Raw genomic sequence first — 17,303 nt, 5'->3', positions numbered from 1 at the left:
ATTCTGAGGATGGAGGCTAAATTGAATGAAACTCGCCCGCCGTATTCCTAACGTAGAGAACCTAGTATTTATAGGGATGGCCAGGGCAGATGACATAAGTCGCATTTTATCAGGACATATTTTAGACGAGTTGTAACAATCTACGTCAGTTTGCAGAGCTAGCAGACATCGCTACATGAATGAGAGCAGGAGCCGGTGATCAAAGGGACTAAGACGACCTGTGGTGTGGGGTTCCCCAGACTACACTGGAGGGCGAAGATCGGAACATCAGCGGCATTTGATGCAATCTCGTAAGATTGAGTCACCACAGCTGAAACTTGATTCCCCTTGACCGATATGGCCTTGACTGTACAACTGGTTCCTACGGCTCCGGATATAGTAATTCGAGTGCCAGGTGTATACTCAAGTTGTGAATTGGCGATTGGATCTGACCCATTGGTGGTGTAGTAGATGGCAGTACCTTCATCCAAAACTGTAATTAAAGCAGCATCCCCAGCGTTCATGAGGACAACTGTGTTTGACTGAGATTCATTTAAAGTCGGGCCATTGATAGGGGCGCTTGGTCCGTGCTCGAGTTGCTTGGGATACCAATAGTAAAATCTCGCCTTGTAACGGGAGATTGCTCATCGGTTGGGTATTGAACTATGTAGGTTGATTGGGATACGCTGTACTGGCTCGCGTACTGATTATAGAGCGAGGCATCCCAGGGTGTCATGACAACAGCGATAGCTTTCAGGGTCACATTAAAGCGGATATTGGAGAATGTTGCGGTACCATATTCGGACGCTGGTACATATGCTGGGCTGTGCGGGCTCTCGGTTGCAGGTGCGTTATATTGGACAATGGTGGGCGGGTATACTGGCAGATTTGGCATGTATGGGTGCGTCTTGTCGCTCGACGATTTGGCACTCGTGCTAAAGTCCAATCTCAGTCCACCCACACGAACCCCCATCGCAGTGGTCGCTTGATTTTTTGACCCAGGTCGATGATGGCCCTTGGACGTGATGGTGTACGGGCCTTTCACTTCATCAGCGGTCGTCACGATAACCTCGGATGCTCTATACGAGTTTGCCAATTCCCAGTGCTATGAAGAATTAATGAATTAATCCCTGTACTTGATAGGGTAACGATGTTAGGGGGAACAGGGGGGGTGGGGGCTACATACAGCCCATATGACATATTTGCCAATCGTCTTCGACTTCATGAGTTTGGGCCGCTCGACCCGACTGTAAGCCAAAGGACGATTCCCTTCAACGTCGGCAGTATAGACTGAAATTGGAACGCTGACTTTTTCCCAATTCAGCATGTCCTCTGACCGGTATAAGCTGATTGGATTCGCAACATCAGCAATTGCTCTCTAGTGTTTCATATTCCAACGTACTTGACCAATGCAGGGCTTGTCTGATTGGTGATAGAAGGCGCACTCTGTCCAACCCAATAATACATTGAGTCTTCCAAGTATATGTTCCCACCCCAGGCTCCGATAATTTCTCCATCAGTATCATACCAGTCCTCCCCGTTTGGTACTGCTGTATATCTGCTGGAGTGTCTGGCTGACAAGTCTTGATGCAGGGAGATAGGAGCATGTCTAGGCAGTTTTGGTACTGCACCGTATGCAAATCCTCCGACCACAAGCCATGCACTTAATAGAGCAACGCCCAGCATGATGGCGCTGAATCTTAAATTTCGAAGGATTTCTTTTTCATATACACAAGTAAAAGATTCTCAAAAGGAACGATATTCAGGAACTTTGCCATATACGGAAATCAACCAAAAAGCAATTACGGCGGACATGCCCGTATTTAAACGGAGTGCGCCGTATTCACTTTGGAACCCTCTTCATGTCACCAGGATCCCTGTGTATGGACTAATATCCCCCGTGTGATGTCCCCGCCTCCCCATGTTCGTTGCACCCCGGATTAAGAACCTTTTTAGATCCCTGATTCGCCCAAACCCAAAGTACAGGGGGTGAATTGTGAAGGAGTATGCGCCAGCGCAGCTTCTCGGACCGTAGCGGGCCGAGAAGTCTCCCACTTGATTCCATCTGGGTTTATTTACTTCGGGTTACCCCACAACTTTCCCCACAGTTGGATTGCAATCAGGTGATCGCTTCGGGGCTCGGGAGAAAGAAGTAAGCGTTCGGTTGAATTGCACCGGCTGAATTTGCCCGGCCTATTTAGCCCGCGTGTTCGCCCACCTGACCTCTCCGACTTGAAGCAAGCTGCACCTTAGAGGCATGCAGCACTGCCAAGCCAACTAGATGGAGTCCGAACCCAATCCGGCCCACATGGAGGACCGACCTGCCTGTGGAGCATGTCGCAAGCGCAAGCTCCGGTGCTCACGCGACATTCCGCAATGCAGCCATTGCCGAAGAATTGGTATGCTGGGCTTAAGGATTCTGAGTAGGGCGCACTGGCTGACTGAAGGGCCTGGCCGTATTACGTCTAGGAACGACCTGCAGCTATGACGGTGATCGTGAGAAGCCTGGTATCAAGACTGGTGCAGTTGAGGCTTTGAGGCGACGAGTCGGTGAGTTTGAACCTCATTTATGTGCTACACGCAGAGGGCGTTGAAGCGCTAATCCGAGAACAAATAGAGACCCTAGAGGATGCTGTTTTCCAACAGGGTAAAGCGGGAACCAATGAGCCTTGCCAAAGTACAAATGACCCCAGTTCATTGGCCTCTGCGCTGTGTGAAGGGCTAGAATTACTTCTTGGAAAATTACAGTCCAACTCTCCACAGAAAAGACGGTGGTCAGAAGTAGTTGACGAACCCCTCGAGGAGGTAAATTTCGAGGATGACCCATTACCGCAGCCCTTGCCTTTGTCTACATCATCGAACAAACGCAGGCGAGGAAATGAACGACGAATCATTGAACCAGATGATCTTCCAGGCCTTTCGTCCACACTACCGCCGCCAAAGGTCCTGGAGGCTGTCGTTAATCTCTTCTTTGATCTAGTGCAGCCATGGGTTCCAATCTTCCACGAGAAGAGATTCCGTCAGCGAATGGAGAATCCAGATGATAACCCTGCTTTGGAGGTCGTTCTTCACGCAATGGTTGTTGCATTGCTCAGGCATGTCTACCCGCGAGAGCTCATAGTGGATCTAGGTGACATAGAGAGTATCTGTGAGCGATCTCGGAAGATTGTTGTCTTGACCGCTATGGATGATTTACATGTTGAGAATTTACAGGCACTCATTATCATTTGCTTTGAAGATGTACGTGAGCCCGGCTTTGTTCCAGAGAGTTCAGGAAGTTAACATTGTATAGATCGGGTCCGGTAGACTTTCACGTGCGTGGCCCATTGTTGGTTCACTAACCAGAACGGTGGAATATCTGCAATTGAGTGTCGAATCAGAAAACCATGATAAAGATCCGGTCCTGCAGCCTCGGCCGTCTCTTCCCCAAGCCAAAGACTGGGTCGAGGAGGAAGAGAGGCGACGCGTGTTTTGGACCATTTTTAATTTGGACAGGTGAGCCTGCATCCTCGTGTATGACATGTGTATGAAATATTAACAGACGCCAGATTTTGTTCAGTCACAACTGGGTACATTTCGTCTCTCAAATTAACCCTGTACAGAAACTAATTGCCTTTTATAGATGGAACACTAGCTTAACATCGAACGATGTTCACCGGCGCCTCCCCGCCGATGGAGGTTTATGGCATAACGAAGAAGCGGTCACCACACCATTCTTTGGAATCTGGGATCGCTCGGCAGGAAAGATCGGAAGGCTCATCGCCTTTCTCCCCACGGACTACAATGCTAGCGAACCTTCGAACAACGGATTCTCTTCAACACAGGGAAACAATTGTATTCCGACGACATCTGATGAAAAGGTTGACATGTCAACAGTCGGCGCATTTGGTTACCGTATTGAAGCCACCGAATCGCTGAGTAGAGTAACAACCTTTTTCCTACAGCAAAAGATCAATTATCGCGACCGACAAGAAATGGGTAGCTGGCTCATGCGGTTCAAGGAATTGGATTTACGCCTGGTCAGGTGGGTACACGAATCCTCTCGTCCTACCTCCCGAGCGATATTGTTTCTCACAGGACCAACAACAGTTGGAAAATGTTTTTGCCCCAAAAGTGGAAAGAGGCAAATATATCTCGCCAGCCGGCTGTGGTGACGATGGATCCGAACCTGACTTTGGCACATATCACCCACAACACATCTATGATTCTCCTTCATCAACGAATTGCCTATCCTCCCTTGGAATGGCTGGAAGTGGTGAAACTCCCAATCTTGTCCAGCGCAGAAACATGCGAAACGGCTGCCAGCGAAACAGCCAATATCACCCAGAAATTCCTGGACAACTCGCCCACGCAGAGTATTGTAGATAATCAGTTCGCCTTTTGCGTTTTTGTCAGCGCAAGAGTTCTTCTAGGTTTGTTTATTCTTTCTTGTTATAGGCGTCTACTTGGAGAAGTGCACTAATAGGCCGTTTCCATCTGCAGTACACTGGCGTTACTACAAAACACAAGAGCTTCCTTCCGATTATCATACGCTCATGAAATTCCTCGACATCATGTCAACTCGATGGTCAAGTCAGAATCGGGCGTCAACCACCAGCCGCAAAAACTCGGCAGCCAAATATTTCAGTCAACTGAATGACATATACGACAAATGTCAGAACGATACAACATTCAAAGTCGACGTCTTGGGGTACTCGAATGAGATTGAATGGACTGGCCGTCCTCTGAGTCAGAAGAGGGATATAAACGCAGCATCTGCGTCTCAAGTTAAGGGCTCTATTAGTGCATCCCATGATCCGGCGATACGTTTGTCCTCTCGTGGGCCAGACATTCAGGCTTCTGCACAACATTCCGCAAACATGACCCCTTACAGTGGTGACACTTCAACTGTTGGCTTTCCTCACCACCCTCAACCCATAGGCAGCCGGAGACCAGATATACTGAATCCAGTAGACGTCGATTTGGAGATTAGGCAGCATCATCAAATGGCACTAAACTCTGTTCCTGGCCACTTGGGCTACAACACAGGGAGTCCAGACGAATTGACCGCGGTCACGTCAATTTTGCTGGATCAGCAGTACTCAGAGATGGACCGGATTATCAGTCTAAACAACGCATATTTTGCGTCTGATGTAGCTTATATTCAGTAAATCTCATAAAACCCGATTCTCCACAACTTGCAGCAAGAGGCATTCTATCCTTGTCTGGTTTCCATTTTGTAACTGATGTAGACCGTTTAATATTCTATCTCGAGAGAACCTATGCTAGGCCCATTCGCAACAACTGATTCCCAAATTCCAAAAGATAATAGTCCGCGTACACCAGCCCGTGATCACTGTAACGCTCATGATCCTGGGAATTGTGATTTGCCGTTGCATTCTTCAAAATGGAATCAAATCGTTGCCCGGACACCACGTCTTCGACAGTGACGGTGTTTCCTTTTTGTGAATCCACAGCCAACTGTGCTCTTTCCTTTGAGAGCGATAATTCTATTGTGTCGGACACTATCCTCATCGCCGCCAGCTGATATTTCTCTGCTAGGGTTGTGTCCCCGAGCACACCTAGTGACTGCGAGAGAAGTAGCATACCGTTGGCGGCGATCACACCTGCAGATGAATCTCGTAAAGGCATGTTTTCATTCTCGATTGGGGCATCAAAGTCCCACAAAGGCACGTACCGACCGATTGTCTTCCGGCAATCGAGCCCATGACCAACCGCGGGCTGCTCTACGCAGAGGGGTGCAGTCTCAATTCTCCATAGGAAGTAGTCTGCCAGACCACATGCTGCAGCAAGAAACTCTTTATCCTTAGTCCAGTTATATGTTTTGGCATAGCCGAAAATTCCCCACGCCTGGCCGCGCGCCCAAGTCGAGTCGGCTCGGTATCCCTGGGCTGTGCGGTGCTGCTTAATGCCCCCGGTGCGGGGATCAAAGTTGACAACATGGCAGGTGGAATATAATGGGTACTTGTAGCTCTTGTCGCTGCCCACAGGGGTAGGCTCTGGTCTCAGAAGTGATTTTAGGAGAGTACGCGCGTGTGTGGTGGCAATCTCCCCGAGGCTGGAGTCTGCGAGATGCTTGGAGGCGTAATATAGCAAATCCAGGTTCATCATGCTGTCGATAATAACCAGACAATCATCTGTCATGCTTGTAATTGAAACGTCCGCTTGTCGCAGGACATCCCAGCTGCGGATGACCCCGGCCTGAGGCACGTACCGACTAGCCAGGCTGCGAGCAGCAGTCAGAACAGCATGCAGGCTGTCCTCATTGCTAGTCAGCTCCCAATCTTTCTGAAGAGAGGGCTGAATGATGAACCCCATATCATGGGTATCTGTGCGTGACATCATCGCTTTAACTGGGCGAGTCCAGCTGCAGCAGAGCTCGGCTAGCTGGTGTCGCAGGGCCGAGCTCGACACAGGTACTGCTATACCTTCATGGCCGAGGTATGGGAAGACTTGAGGATACCTCACGGCCCGTTCCCTCAATTGGTACAGGATTCCCGGGAAGAAGCCGCATGTCCAAAAGTCAGCATCCCGCAGGAAGTACCTTCCTGCACTGTCGCCATGCTGCGGCACAAATTCGGGATAGACCGTCGGTGGGTCCTAAATTAGGAAGAAGAGGTTAGAATGGAACCACACTGGACACGACAATCATGGTCAGGAGCATCCATACATTGTTTTCTAGCGCCTCCACCGCCACCCTTAGCATTTTGGCCAGGACGTTCTCGGAAAATAGCTCGAGCAGTGTCTGCTGCATTTTGCGCCACTCATCTGCCGGGACTGAAGCTAACGGCATAATGTCTGTGGACTGGGAATCCGGCACAGTTATATCACTGCGAGGGGATTTGCACCGTTCGTCCTCTGATCCCGCTCTGGAATATTCAGAGTTTGAGGGAGTATCGTTGGATATCATGAGGGAAGAAGAACCGGCCTTTTTTCCGTTTTATTTTTGGCACTCGACCGTCGATTGACTGTTGAATAAATGACTTCCACCGCTGACAGAATCAGAGCTCTCTACTATCCTCCATTTATTCTTGATAGGGCGCCAAGCAGCGCCCATTCCAGCGGGCGGCGGGCGAGTGAGCGCGGGGTGAGATCACCCGCCGGCCGACTTGGTGGCCGGCCTCGCACTGTCCCGCAGGAGTCTAATTTGTGGCTGAATTTAACCGACTTAGGGGAAACAAAGGAATACTGGAATTCCATCAACCATTCCCCGTCCGTGCGAATGAGCGCCAGGAACCCTCGGGTCCAGGAGTCGCTGCTAGACTGCATCGCATCAGCCGTGTGAGGCGTGGCAAGCCATTGGCAACCCCGGACTCGCAATATTCCGGGGTAGTCGCACTATAAGACTGACGGACTGAACCTCGCCTCTCTGATTTGGCTCCACGCATGCTTTACTTCATCATACAATTCTAGCTACAATGCTCACCCACTCCGAAAATTTCGAAGGGCTTGCGCTGAAGGATGTGGTTCCCAAAGACCGCAAGCCCTTTTGGAAGGATGGCACCCTGCTCAAGCTGAACACTTTGCTGTTGTGTGCCTTACTCACCCAGATCACCACCGGCTACGACAATAGCATGCTCAACGGTATGCAGTCGCTTCCCCAGTGGCAGAAGTATTTCGGTACACCGACGGGTACTCGCCTTGGGGCGATGACCTTTGGCCCGAACGGAGGAACGCTCATCTCGGTTCTGGTCTCGTCACAACTCTGTGAGAGGTTTGGCCGTCGCTATCCCATCTGTGGGGGATCTATCATTATCATCATCGGCTCCATTCTTCAAGCAGCTGCTGTCAACTACGCCATGTTTGTCGTCTCTCGCTTCTTCATCGGCTTTGGACTGGGAATTGTGGCCACTGCGGCACCACCTCTGCTCTCCGAAGTCGCTTATCCAACACATCGTGGTATTCTTGTCTCGTTCTATTTGTGCACATGGTCACTGGGCTCTTTGATTGCGGCCTGGGTTACCTATGGCACCTTCCAGATGACGGAATCGTCCTGGAGCTGGCGCATCCCCAGTGTCCTGCAGTGTTCCTTTTCCCTCGTCCAAGTTGTTCTGAGCCTGTTTGCCCCAGAGTCTCCAAGATGGCTCATCTATCAGGGACGTCGGCAGGAAGCGTTGGATGTTCTCACCAAATATCACGGGCACGGCGATCCGAACTCACGTCTTGTGCGGTTCGAAATGGCGGAGATCACGGCAACTTTGGAGGTGGAGAAGGTGCAGAAGCTATCTCGCTGGACAGAGTGGCTGGCCACGCCAGGCAACCGTCACCGTCTCTTCCTAGCTCTCTATATCCCAGCCATGCTCCAGTGGGCTGGCAACGGACTCACCTCTTACTATCTGTCTAAGGTGCTCAATACGATCAACGTCACCAACCCCAAGACCCAACTGATTATCAACGCATGTCTGTCCGTCTGGAGCTTCCTGGTAGCTACTGTTTTCGCGACTCTAGTTGATCGCGCTGGTCGACGACGCCTGTTCCTTGGGGGCATGGGAGGCATGGGCATTGCCTACATTCTGTGGACGATTTGCTCAGCACTCAACGAAGAGCGAGACTTCAAGGATAAGGGCTTCGCCGCTGCAGTCCTCTTGATGATCTTCATCTTCAGTGCGTGCTACCACATGTGCTCTCCCGTCGCACCTACCTATATTATGGAAGTGGTCCAGTATTCGCTGCGCGCCAAGGCATCGATGATGTACCAACTTACTGGCAATTTGGCCGGCCTTTATAACAGTTTTGCCAATCCCGTCGTCATGGATGCTATCTCATGGCGATACTACATTGTCTGGTGTTGTGTTATCGGTATCCACTTCACTCTGATCTACTTCTTCTTCCCGGAGACTAAAGGGAAGGGTCTGGAGGAGGTGGCTGAAATCTTCGATGGGCCTGATGCGCTGGCTGGTGTCAATGCCATGAAGAGCATGGGTCTGGATGTCAATGCAGACAAGGCTGTTGCAATTGGCTCTGGGCAGGAGACTGAGTCGGTTGCGCTGAAGACTGGAACAGCTCACGTTGAGCGTATCTAACATCTCACCGTCCGCGTAATTTATATGTGTGTTGTGATTGGGAGAGTACAAATGCAGCACATATTTGCACTCTCAAATTCATTGCAAGGTGCAATACACCTGTTTGTTATTCTTTTGTACAGGATCTTCCTCAGGCCACAATATATTGGATAATACGAACCATTCCAACTTATGCATATCGTACTTGTATTTATTCTTTGGCATCTACACTGTTGTTTTCAAACGATCAGCAAAGCCTTTGTTCTGAACTTTGTGGAAGGTGATGGAGAACTCCAAGAAAGGATTCTTTGGAAAAATGCAACCAGACCTCCAATCATGAAGTTTACTGCTTAGCCAGTTTCCCTGGGCACACGCGTGTGCTGAGTCTGTGATCATATTTTACGCCCAAACCCGAGTTGAGGGCAAATCAGCCGTTGGAAATAGCTTAGACATTTCCTGACAAGTTACACAAAAATAGAAAACCTCAAGTTATAACCAGCTAGCATGAATGCAATACTTGCAGCCTCCTTTAACTGCTTTACTTCCTCTAGTCGCGCTCTATGCTTTGACAGAATCCTCGAAAACGGCGGCAATATCCAGCATCTTGCCATCATACCCACTTCCACCAAGAAAAGTAACTCCAAATGGTAGCTTCACCCCCTCTTCATTATCCACCCACCCAGCGTTGACGCTAACACCACACAGATCAACAACGTTGCCTGCATGTGTGAACGTTCCAAGCTTGGAATTCAGAGCCAGTGGGTTTTCCAGCATATCCTTGATTGTAGGATGGTATGGTACGCTCGGTACGACCAGAACATCAATTCCGCTTTCCAGGGTGTTGAAAATCTTCCGTGCTTGCACGGTGTATTGGATTTGAGCGGCCTGATCCTGGAACACTTGCCAGGCTTTGAGCTCGGAAGAAAGCGCGGACTGAAAGATAGCTTTGGTGGTTGGATGCAGGGTATCGATATTCTTAACGAAGAAATCGTGGCCCATGGCGAGACGTTCGTGTACAAGGGATGCATCATAAAGCAGGTCGCCGGCCTTGCTGAATGGGGTGTAATCGATTTCGACTAATCTGCCACCACATAATTGTAACTGCTGAATACTCGCTTGGAAGAGGTCTTGGTATGCTTTAGAGCAAGTTTCCAAGATAGAACGCGGAGGAACACCGAATGTAAAGCCCCCCTCCTTTGGTCCCCGGAAATCTATCGTCCAAGTTGATAAACTGCTTGGCGGTTTGGCATACGGATCTAGGGGATCATGCTGGTCAATTATATACCAGACCTCTCGTGCATCCGCTATAGAAGGTGCCATTATGGTGATTGTATCAAGGCTTTTGCATGCAGGCACTAAGCCCCGAGCAGAGATGGTGCCTTTGGTCGGCTTGAAGCCAACGATGCCATTCAAGGCCGCAGGGACACGAGTACTTCCTGCCGTGTCGGTTCCAATGGCGAATGAAACTAGTCCAGCTGCAACAGCAACGCCTGATCCCGACGAGGACCCACCGGAAATGTGCTTTTTGCTGTAGACACTATGGGGGATGCCGTACGGTGACCGGCATCCAGATAGGCCTGTTGCAAGCTGGTCCAAGTTAACTTTGCCGATGTACAAGGCCCCAGCGTCAAGCAGATGTTGAATAGATGGAGCTGTGGAAGTGGCAGTGTACGCAAAGCTCTCGCATGCGACAGTTGTGACTAGGCCTGTCACATCGATACTGTCCTTCACGGCAAAGGGTATTCCAAAAAGAGGAGGCAGTGGCTTTCCGGCGAACTTTGCAGAGAGTGCTTTGGCTGCCGCGAGGACGTCTTTCCGAGACTGCTTGGATATCCACACGGCAGGATCGACTGTCTCGTACTTCTCTATCCGATCAAAAACAAACTGGACAATCGTTACTAGATCCGCAAGGCCACGTTTGTATTGTTGTTGCAGCTCAGCAATTGATGGAAGAGCTTCGTCCAAAACCGAAGTGGCACAGGGTGGGTTTAGCTCGCAGATATTTTCTGCTTGGGCAATCAAGTCCGAGCTATGGCCAACGTATCCAAAGAGACCATCTTGGCTGCAAATTATATCTAGGGACGTAGTCACCATCTGTTGGTCGAAACCGCCAGTGCAGTCCGATAGGATACAGCATTCGTATCCTCTATCATTGCATTCTCGCAAAGTGGTTGTCACACAGCACCTTTTCTCCTTTGTCAGTCAATTTGCACCACATACAACATTTGATTTCCAAGGTGTCTCACTCAGTTGTAACGCCTGCGAATATCAGATGCGTGATGCCCCTGGCCAACAGGGTTCGGTGAAATCCGGTATTCCAAAAACTCCCTTTTCCTGGTTTGTCGATGATGGGCTCTCCAGGGTGCGGCTTCAGCTCGTCAATGATATCTTGGCCCCACTCATTCCTCACCAACAGCCTTCCCATCGGGCCTTGGTCGCCGATACCCATCGTATGGTGACCATGCGGCGCACTGATCTGTCTCAGTCTCTTTGCTGAAGGCAAATCTGAAAGATCCGAGCGATGGCCTTCCCTGGTATGTATAACTTGCATCCCAACGGAGCGGGCGACATTCAGCACTTTCTGAACGGCGGGTACGATCTTGCGGACAGAGGAGAAAATCTCAGGATTTCCGCATTGGATAAAGCCAAACCCATTTGGGTCTAAAAAGTCCCGTTGCATGTCAATGATGACAAACGCAGTGGTTGCAACGGGGAAGTTGAAGGAGTAGGGTCGAGCATGGGGAAAAGAAAGCTTGGTTGTTGGTGCCATCTTGGTAACGTAACTCCTCAGGTGGTCTTACGTGAAGGGTGCTGAGAAGACAGAATTTCCAACAACAAAGAAAAGAAAGAACACTGGAGAGGATATACAATGAGAAAAGTGGCATATACCACAAAACGGGAAATATCGCCTCGGTAGCCACCCACCCGGTTGAATATTTGCTCACGACGTGTAAAGATAAGATAATTGTGTGTCATTATCTTAAAACAAGCTTAACGGACAGGCTAATAGAAGACGTGAAATTTCTAAACCATTTACGTTTTTCTAATTTGGCTAGTATCTCTTACTGACCTACCTAAAATAGCTAGAGGCACGTAAAGATAAGCAACATCTACTATTGCACAACGGTTGTTGCTATTTGCACACCATATTGTAAAATGGTAACAGTGGGTGTTTTAGTAGTGTCATCTCAAGATAAATTGTCTAACTGTTAGTTCTATTATCTCTAACTCTAGCATATATACGCCCACCAGTGGGTAGATTAACTTCCAGAACGTATAGTAAAGCCATTTTTAGGTGAAATTCCAAAAGACTGTATATAGTAGGTTTAGACTTTATAAGTCGAAAAGGAGATGGTAGCAATAGAACACGGTATATTTAATAGAGAAAAGGAAGAACAATTAAGGTGAGTTGGGTGAGAATTCTAGCTTCACATTAGGCGGTTTCCTAACAGACAGTCAGTTAAGATAGGATGTTCAGGCAACTAATCCTATGTAATTTACTAAAAGTCATGAGTCACTGGGGGCCATTTTATACAAATAGCCAAAAATGCCGTGCAAAGAGATAACATCTAAAGATAAGATAACGGTCGGCGAGGCTCAATATCTAGATAAGGATGTTTCCCGAATTTGGCCAGCGTTTCCGATATCGGTCCAACTGTGTTGAAGATCATTGTGCTACTTGGTGTGTCCTATACAGCCAACAAGGACCGGGACAGCAAGACTAGTAGTGCTCAAAAGACGCAGCGCTAACACCTTGGCAGAGTCTATTCTTATATGTACGAATCAAATCATGCTCTAATCATTACCTGCAACATAGAGGGAAAAAGAAACCATGGTGCACCCAAAACAAAAACTTCTTAAACAGAGCTAGTCTCTATAGTCTCTTGCGAGACGGATTTCGACGCAAACTTCTCATCTAGCGGCGTTGCAAGCCCATTGTTGTAAACCAGGACGCCGTCCACGATTCGGGTTTCGTCGTAGATGGTGGTCTCGACGAGCGTCTCAGTCGCCGGCCAGAAATAGTTCAGGGTGCAGTAGATAATAAATCCACTGCTAAATCCCCACATAAAGCTAATGTCATAGATGTGATCGATCGTGCCAACGGAAAGGCTTGGTGTCACGGCGTGCACCATGCCCGGAAGATTCGGGGCAATGGAAATAAGAAAGGCAACAGCTGCGCGCCAGTTGAATCCGCCCTCATACCTATAGATGCCGTGACGCCGGTACAGGGATGGAATGTCAATGTGTCGCCTCTTGACAATCCAGAAATCGGCTCCGATAATGGCGCAGATCGGGGCCAGGAAGATGGCCAATGAGGACATAAATGTCAACAGGGAAGCAGCCGAGGAGATGATCTTCCAGGGAACCATGACCCAGCCTCCGATGACAGTTGTGACGATAGCGCCGCGGCGAATGTTGATGTATTTAGGGAAGAGGGTTGTCTGCAGAATTCAAATCAGCGGGAAATTACGTGCAAAATCTAGAGGATTCAAATACTCACCATGTCATTCGAGCAGGAAATAACATTGGCCGAAATGTTCGTTCCAATCTGTGCCACGACCCAACAGAGACCAACGAAAAAGGCGCCACAACGACCACTTGGCCCATCCCATTGCGCAGATAGCTCGACGGGGTCCCAGATATAACTACCATAAAGAACCTTGCCAGCACTGGCCGCAATGATCCCAAATATGCCAATCAAGGATGCTATGAAGGGCATAAACAGCGCTTGCCAATACACGCCATTGGATTTTTTCAAGTAACGAGTAAAGTCGGGAATATTAGTTCCCATCGTAATCCTGTTAACCGACCGGTTTAGCGCTTGGCGAAAAACCATACCAAATCCACTTGCTTTTTAAGGGGGGAAGCGAGAGATCGAGAAACGTACCATGACCCGGTAATGCTCGACATGGACGAGAGAATCAACCAGTTTTTGGTTGGGCCTGTAACGGTAGCTTGCTGCTTCCAAATATCACCGGCACCGCCAGCCTGGACGCACAGGGCGATGACCACGGCGACCGAAGTGATCATGACGATGACCGCCTTGAACACGAAAAACCAGCGGAGCTTGTGTGGAGGGATAAGCAGAAAAGGGAATTGGAGACTCCAAAATAGAACGTGAGAGCACATTTGCTGCGACGTGATACCCACTGAGGCAGGGATCGTGTTCGGGATGTTCAGATAGGATGGCCAGATGGCACGAATGATTTGCGTCATGGCTGTTGATCCGGTGTATGTTTGGATAGCTTGGGAAGCGTAAGTCGAGTCTTTGGAGATAAAAAGTATACGGTCAGACACCACATACCATGCCAAAACAGCGCAGTGATCATACGGATGACGACTGCTACTCGTGAGAGGTAGAACCCGAAGGAAGCACGCGAAGCCACAGCGAAATTGACGTGGAGATGGGCGCCGATCGCTCCGTTGAGCACAAGGGGAATAATGACCATGGAATAGCCGATGATGAGACAGTAGAGCGCTTCCCTCCTAATACAACTATGAGCATCAAAAAGGATGAAGATATGGAAGACATTTCGACTGACCATGTGAGCCCCACGGCGATAATAGAGGCAGCACCTTCCCAACCCTGGGCGTTGAGGGCATCACTAAACCAGAAACCCAGGACGGTCCATGTTGACCAGACGCGACGCTCAATAGGAGTCACGTCGGAATCAATGTTAGACCACGCGCCCTCATCGGTGAAGGTTGTCGTCTGCTTCGGCAGCACCCAGCCAGAGGGCGACTTTTTCTGCTTGACGTGTTCCCTAACCCGCTCAGCACGACGATGCAGGTACGATGTGACTGAAGCCGATCCCGTAGTAAATGCCATGATGGACTGGCTTCAAACAACAAAATGCCGAGGTGGGTATAGAGTGCACCCCAGAAATGTGTCAGCCATGCAGGGACCGGAGTTTGTTCTATATGTCGGGCATGATTTCTACCTGTAAAAGTTGCGATAACAAATGCGCAAAGATATATGAACTGTTGATAAAACAGTATCCAGCTGATAGCGGATGGTTGTCTTATCTCGTTGCGATAGTCCCAAGAGGAAGAATGCCCTACTTCGGCTGCATTATGATAGGCTTCCGTCGAAGTGGTAAGGTCCCGAATGATAAGGTACCCACCCGCTCTGATTGGCTTCATGAAAACAAGAATGCGATCCTCTATCTTCGTTAAGACTGACCTATTAAATGTAGCAGAAAGCGGTCGGAAAAGAAGAACAAAAGCCAGTAAGAACGCTAAAGTTATTCCAACCTTCGCTTAAATGTCTAAATATCGCTTCACAACTGGGAAGCCCAGGCGGAGATCTCAAATCGATCCCGAAGCAATTGCTGCTCCGCCGACAAATTGCCGTCCTCCGAGCGGACAAACTTGCTCCACATGCCCTGGGAGTCCGCAGGCTAACTGTGAGAGAGCTGTAAACAATAGGCACCGAAGCGAGGGGCTTAGTAGAAACATTGGCGAGGGCACTTGGTTGGGAATTTCTCAGTCTAGTCTATCCATGCCAACAAAATAGATATCACGCCCAACTACAAAATAACAACCAAGACTTTATTTGGAATTTTAGCCTTCGGTTTATTTGCTCTCATATCCAGAAATAGTTTTCCCTAGATATAGACAACATAGTTCAGGGGTCCCTGTAGTCTCTTTGCAGTGCGTACCGAAACGCCGATCGATGCAACAAACCGCCAATCATGGCTATATACCAGACACGGAGACATCGTCCCAGGATAAAAATAGAGCTTGATGTCGGTGACTGACGCAGGGACACAGTTTCGGTTTGAATGTGGTGTTTGAGCGAGCGGGGGGGAGGATAAATAGATGGGCTATCCCCAGGGCATGTTCTGTAGTTGAGCGTTTACTTCACGCTTAACCTTGTTATGTACTTCTTCGTTTCTTTCGTTCAAAGGAAACCCATTCAAGGAAACCAAATTAACAAAATTGGTTGCATCTACCTCTCAAGGCCCAGAGCAACAAACCGCACAAGATGAAAGGCTGAAAATGACAACGCCGTCGAGAAATGGTGAGACAACATATAATTATTTCCGTCGGTGCATGAATACCCGACTTGAAGACATAAATACTCAAACACGTTGCACACACGCGATATTACTGATACCCGCCTTGTTGCTTTTCTGGCTGTACCCCGTACGCGGCGGTCTCTGGCTGAGCGTAAGCACCAGGTGTCTCTGCGATCTCTTGTGAGAAACCACCTTTCTGCTGCTGCTGATAGTGCGCATAGTATTCTGAGTATCCGACAGCCTGAGCCTGACCATTGGTGTCGACGAACCCGAACCCCCCCGAGCCATACCCCGGGCCCCCCGCCTGCTGATCGCCCCAACCGCCCTGTGCATAAACGGGCGTGCTGATGCTGGTATCATTCCAGCGGTCGTACAAGTGATTGGACATCCGCCTGCCTCTAACGCGCTTGCGGCGCCAGCGGATAAAGCAGAAGCAGCAGCCTCCTAGAGCACCTACGAGGATCAAGAATCCCACGATGGGAACGGCGATCACTAATGGTAGGTTCACGCTTGAAGAATTGGGCGTAGGGGTAGTGAGAGACAGGCTGGAGGGGAGCAGGACCGTGGAGAAAATTCGAGTCGGTGCAATATTAAAGACTTGTCCTGAGACACTAGGGAAGTGGCAGTTGTACCGGGTGGCTTCAAGGACTATATTGAGAGGTTCAGTGAGTGGACTTTTATTGGATATTGACGTGATTGGGAACCCTTACAGTTCGCCAGGTACTTCTGGTTCGTCGTCAGATTGTAGCATTGTTCACAGCTGTTGATGACATTGTCCGCGAATGAAGTCGAGCCGCACCAGGAGTCGAAGTTGAAGGGGCCTGGATTCTCAAGGCCGGTCTCCACTGCTGGGCTAATATCCTGGCACGCGACACGGCACGGTGACGAGATGTTGGAGATGCTTTCGGGATAAGCAAAGACGCATGTCGTAAAAGCATAGCGCAGATTATCTGGTACCAAGGGGTATTAGAGATGTTCGCTTTTGGGGTGTTTCATCACATACAGAGTCCCCAGTTGACGTCCGACTCGCCAGCCTCCTGGTTGAAGTAGGTGCTCTTCAACTGGCAGTCGACGCAAGCCTCAAAGTTTTCTCCTGTGGTCGAGTCAGTGTACATGGAGTCCAAACACACGACCTCGGCGCCCGTCGTGTTGCTGGTGACTTTATCGCAGGTGCTTGCGCATGGCGAACCACTGGTAGTTCTTAAGCCAAGCACTGCGGGGAGCGGGCTGCTGAGCCAGATGCCAGCCAGGGCGAAGGCCAGCGCCCTGGGTGAAAATCCAGACATAGTGAGACCGGAGC

General features: G+C 49.5%; 7 protein-coding genes across 7 annotated transcripts; 2 read left to right on the top strand and 5 right to left on the bottom strand.

The window, feature by feature from the left end:
• Positions 1–532: 532 nt before the first annotated feature.
• N7474_008356 (uncharacterized protein) lies at positions 533–1,306 on the bottom strand (the record flags this gene model as incomplete). Its single annotated transcript, XM_057199766.1, has 2 exons — positions 533–1,084; positions 1,166–1,306. 2 exons carry the CDS (start codon positions 1,304–1,306, stop codon positions 533–535), a joined length of 693 nt encoding a protein of 230 aa, XP_057050467.1.
• A 1,049-nt stretch (positions 1,307–2,355) lies between these two features.
• Positions 2,356–5,129, top strand: N7474_008355 (fungal specific transcription factor domain-containing protein; the record flags this gene model as incomplete). The annotated part of the gene is made up of 7 exons (XM_057199765.1): positions 2,356–2,378; positions 2,462–2,529; positions 2,597–3,219; positions 3,272–3,474; positions 3,602–4,003; positions 4,057–4,391; positions 4,462–5,129. 7 exons carry the CDS (start codon positions 2,356–2,358, stop codon positions 5,127–5,129), a joined length of 2,322 nt encoding a protein of 773 aa, XP_057050466.1.
• Positions 5,130–5,238: 109 nt separating this feature from the next.
• On the bottom strand, positions 5,239–6,772 carry N7474_008354 (glycoside hydrolase family 88 protein; the record flags this gene model as incomplete). Its single annotated transcript, XM_057199764.1, has 2 exons — positions 5,239–6,579; positions 6,650–6,772. The coding sequence occupies 2 exons, from the start codon at positions 6,770–6,772 to the stop codon at positions 5,239–5,241; spliced, it is 1,464 nt and encodes a 487-aa protein (XP_057050465.1).
• A 625-nt stretch (positions 6,773–7,397) lies between these two features.
• On the top strand, positions 7,398–9,002 carry N7474_008353 (hexose transporter protein; the record flags this gene model as incomplete). The annotated part of the gene is made up of 1 exon (XM_057199763.1): positions 7,398–9,002. One exon carries the CDS (start codon positions 7,398–7,400, stop codon positions 9,000–9,002), a length of 1,605 nt encoding a protein of 534 aa, XP_057050464.1.
• Positions 9,003–9,539: 537 nt separating this feature from the next.
• On the bottom strand, positions 9,540–11,751 carry N7474_008352 (uncharacterized protein; the record flags this gene model as incomplete). The annotated part of the gene is made up of 2 exons (XM_057199762.1): positions 9,540–11,166; positions 11,228–11,751. The coding sequence occupies 2 exons, from the start codon at positions 11,749–11,751 to the stop codon at positions 9,540–9,542; spliced, it is 2,151 nt and encodes a 716-aa protein (XP_057050463.1).
• A 1,087-nt stretch (positions 11,752–12,838) lies between these two features.
• On the bottom strand, positions 12,839–14,811 carry N7474_008351 (nucleobase cation symporter-1 family protein; the record flags this gene model as incomplete). The annotated part of the gene is made up of 5 exons (XM_057199761.1): positions 12,839–13,423; positions 13,483–13,780; positions 13,870–14,227; positions 14,287–14,468; positions 14,525–14,811. The coding sequence occupies 5 exons, from the start codon at positions 14,809–14,811 to the stop codon at positions 12,839–12,841; spliced, it is 1,710 nt and encodes a 569-aa protein (XP_057050462.1).
• Positions 14,812–16,091: 1,280 nt separating this feature from the next.
• Positions 16,092–17,289, bottom strand: N7474_008350 (uncharacterized protein; the record flags this gene model as incomplete). The annotated part of the gene is made up of 3 exons (XM_057199760.1): positions 16,092–16,651; positions 16,714–16,953; positions 17,007–17,289. The coding sequence occupies 3 exons, from the start codon at positions 17,287–17,289 to the stop codon at positions 16,092–16,094; spliced, it is 1,083 nt and encodes a 360-aa protein (XP_057050461.1).
• Between the last annotated feature and the right edge of the window lie 14 nt (positions 17,290–17,303).

Source organism: Penicillium riverlandense, assembly GCF_028828495.1.
Source record: "Penicillium riverlandense strain IBT 135883 chromosome Unknown utg000007l_segment0_segment0, whole genome shotgun sequence".
Classification (NCBI taxonomy): Eukaryota; Fungi; Ascomycota; class Eurotiomycetes; order Eurotiales; family Aspergillaceae; genus Penicillium; species Penicillium riverlandense.
The sequence above is the reverse complement of the archived record's forward strand: the minus strand, read 5'-3'. Positions and strand labels throughout refer to the sequence as shown.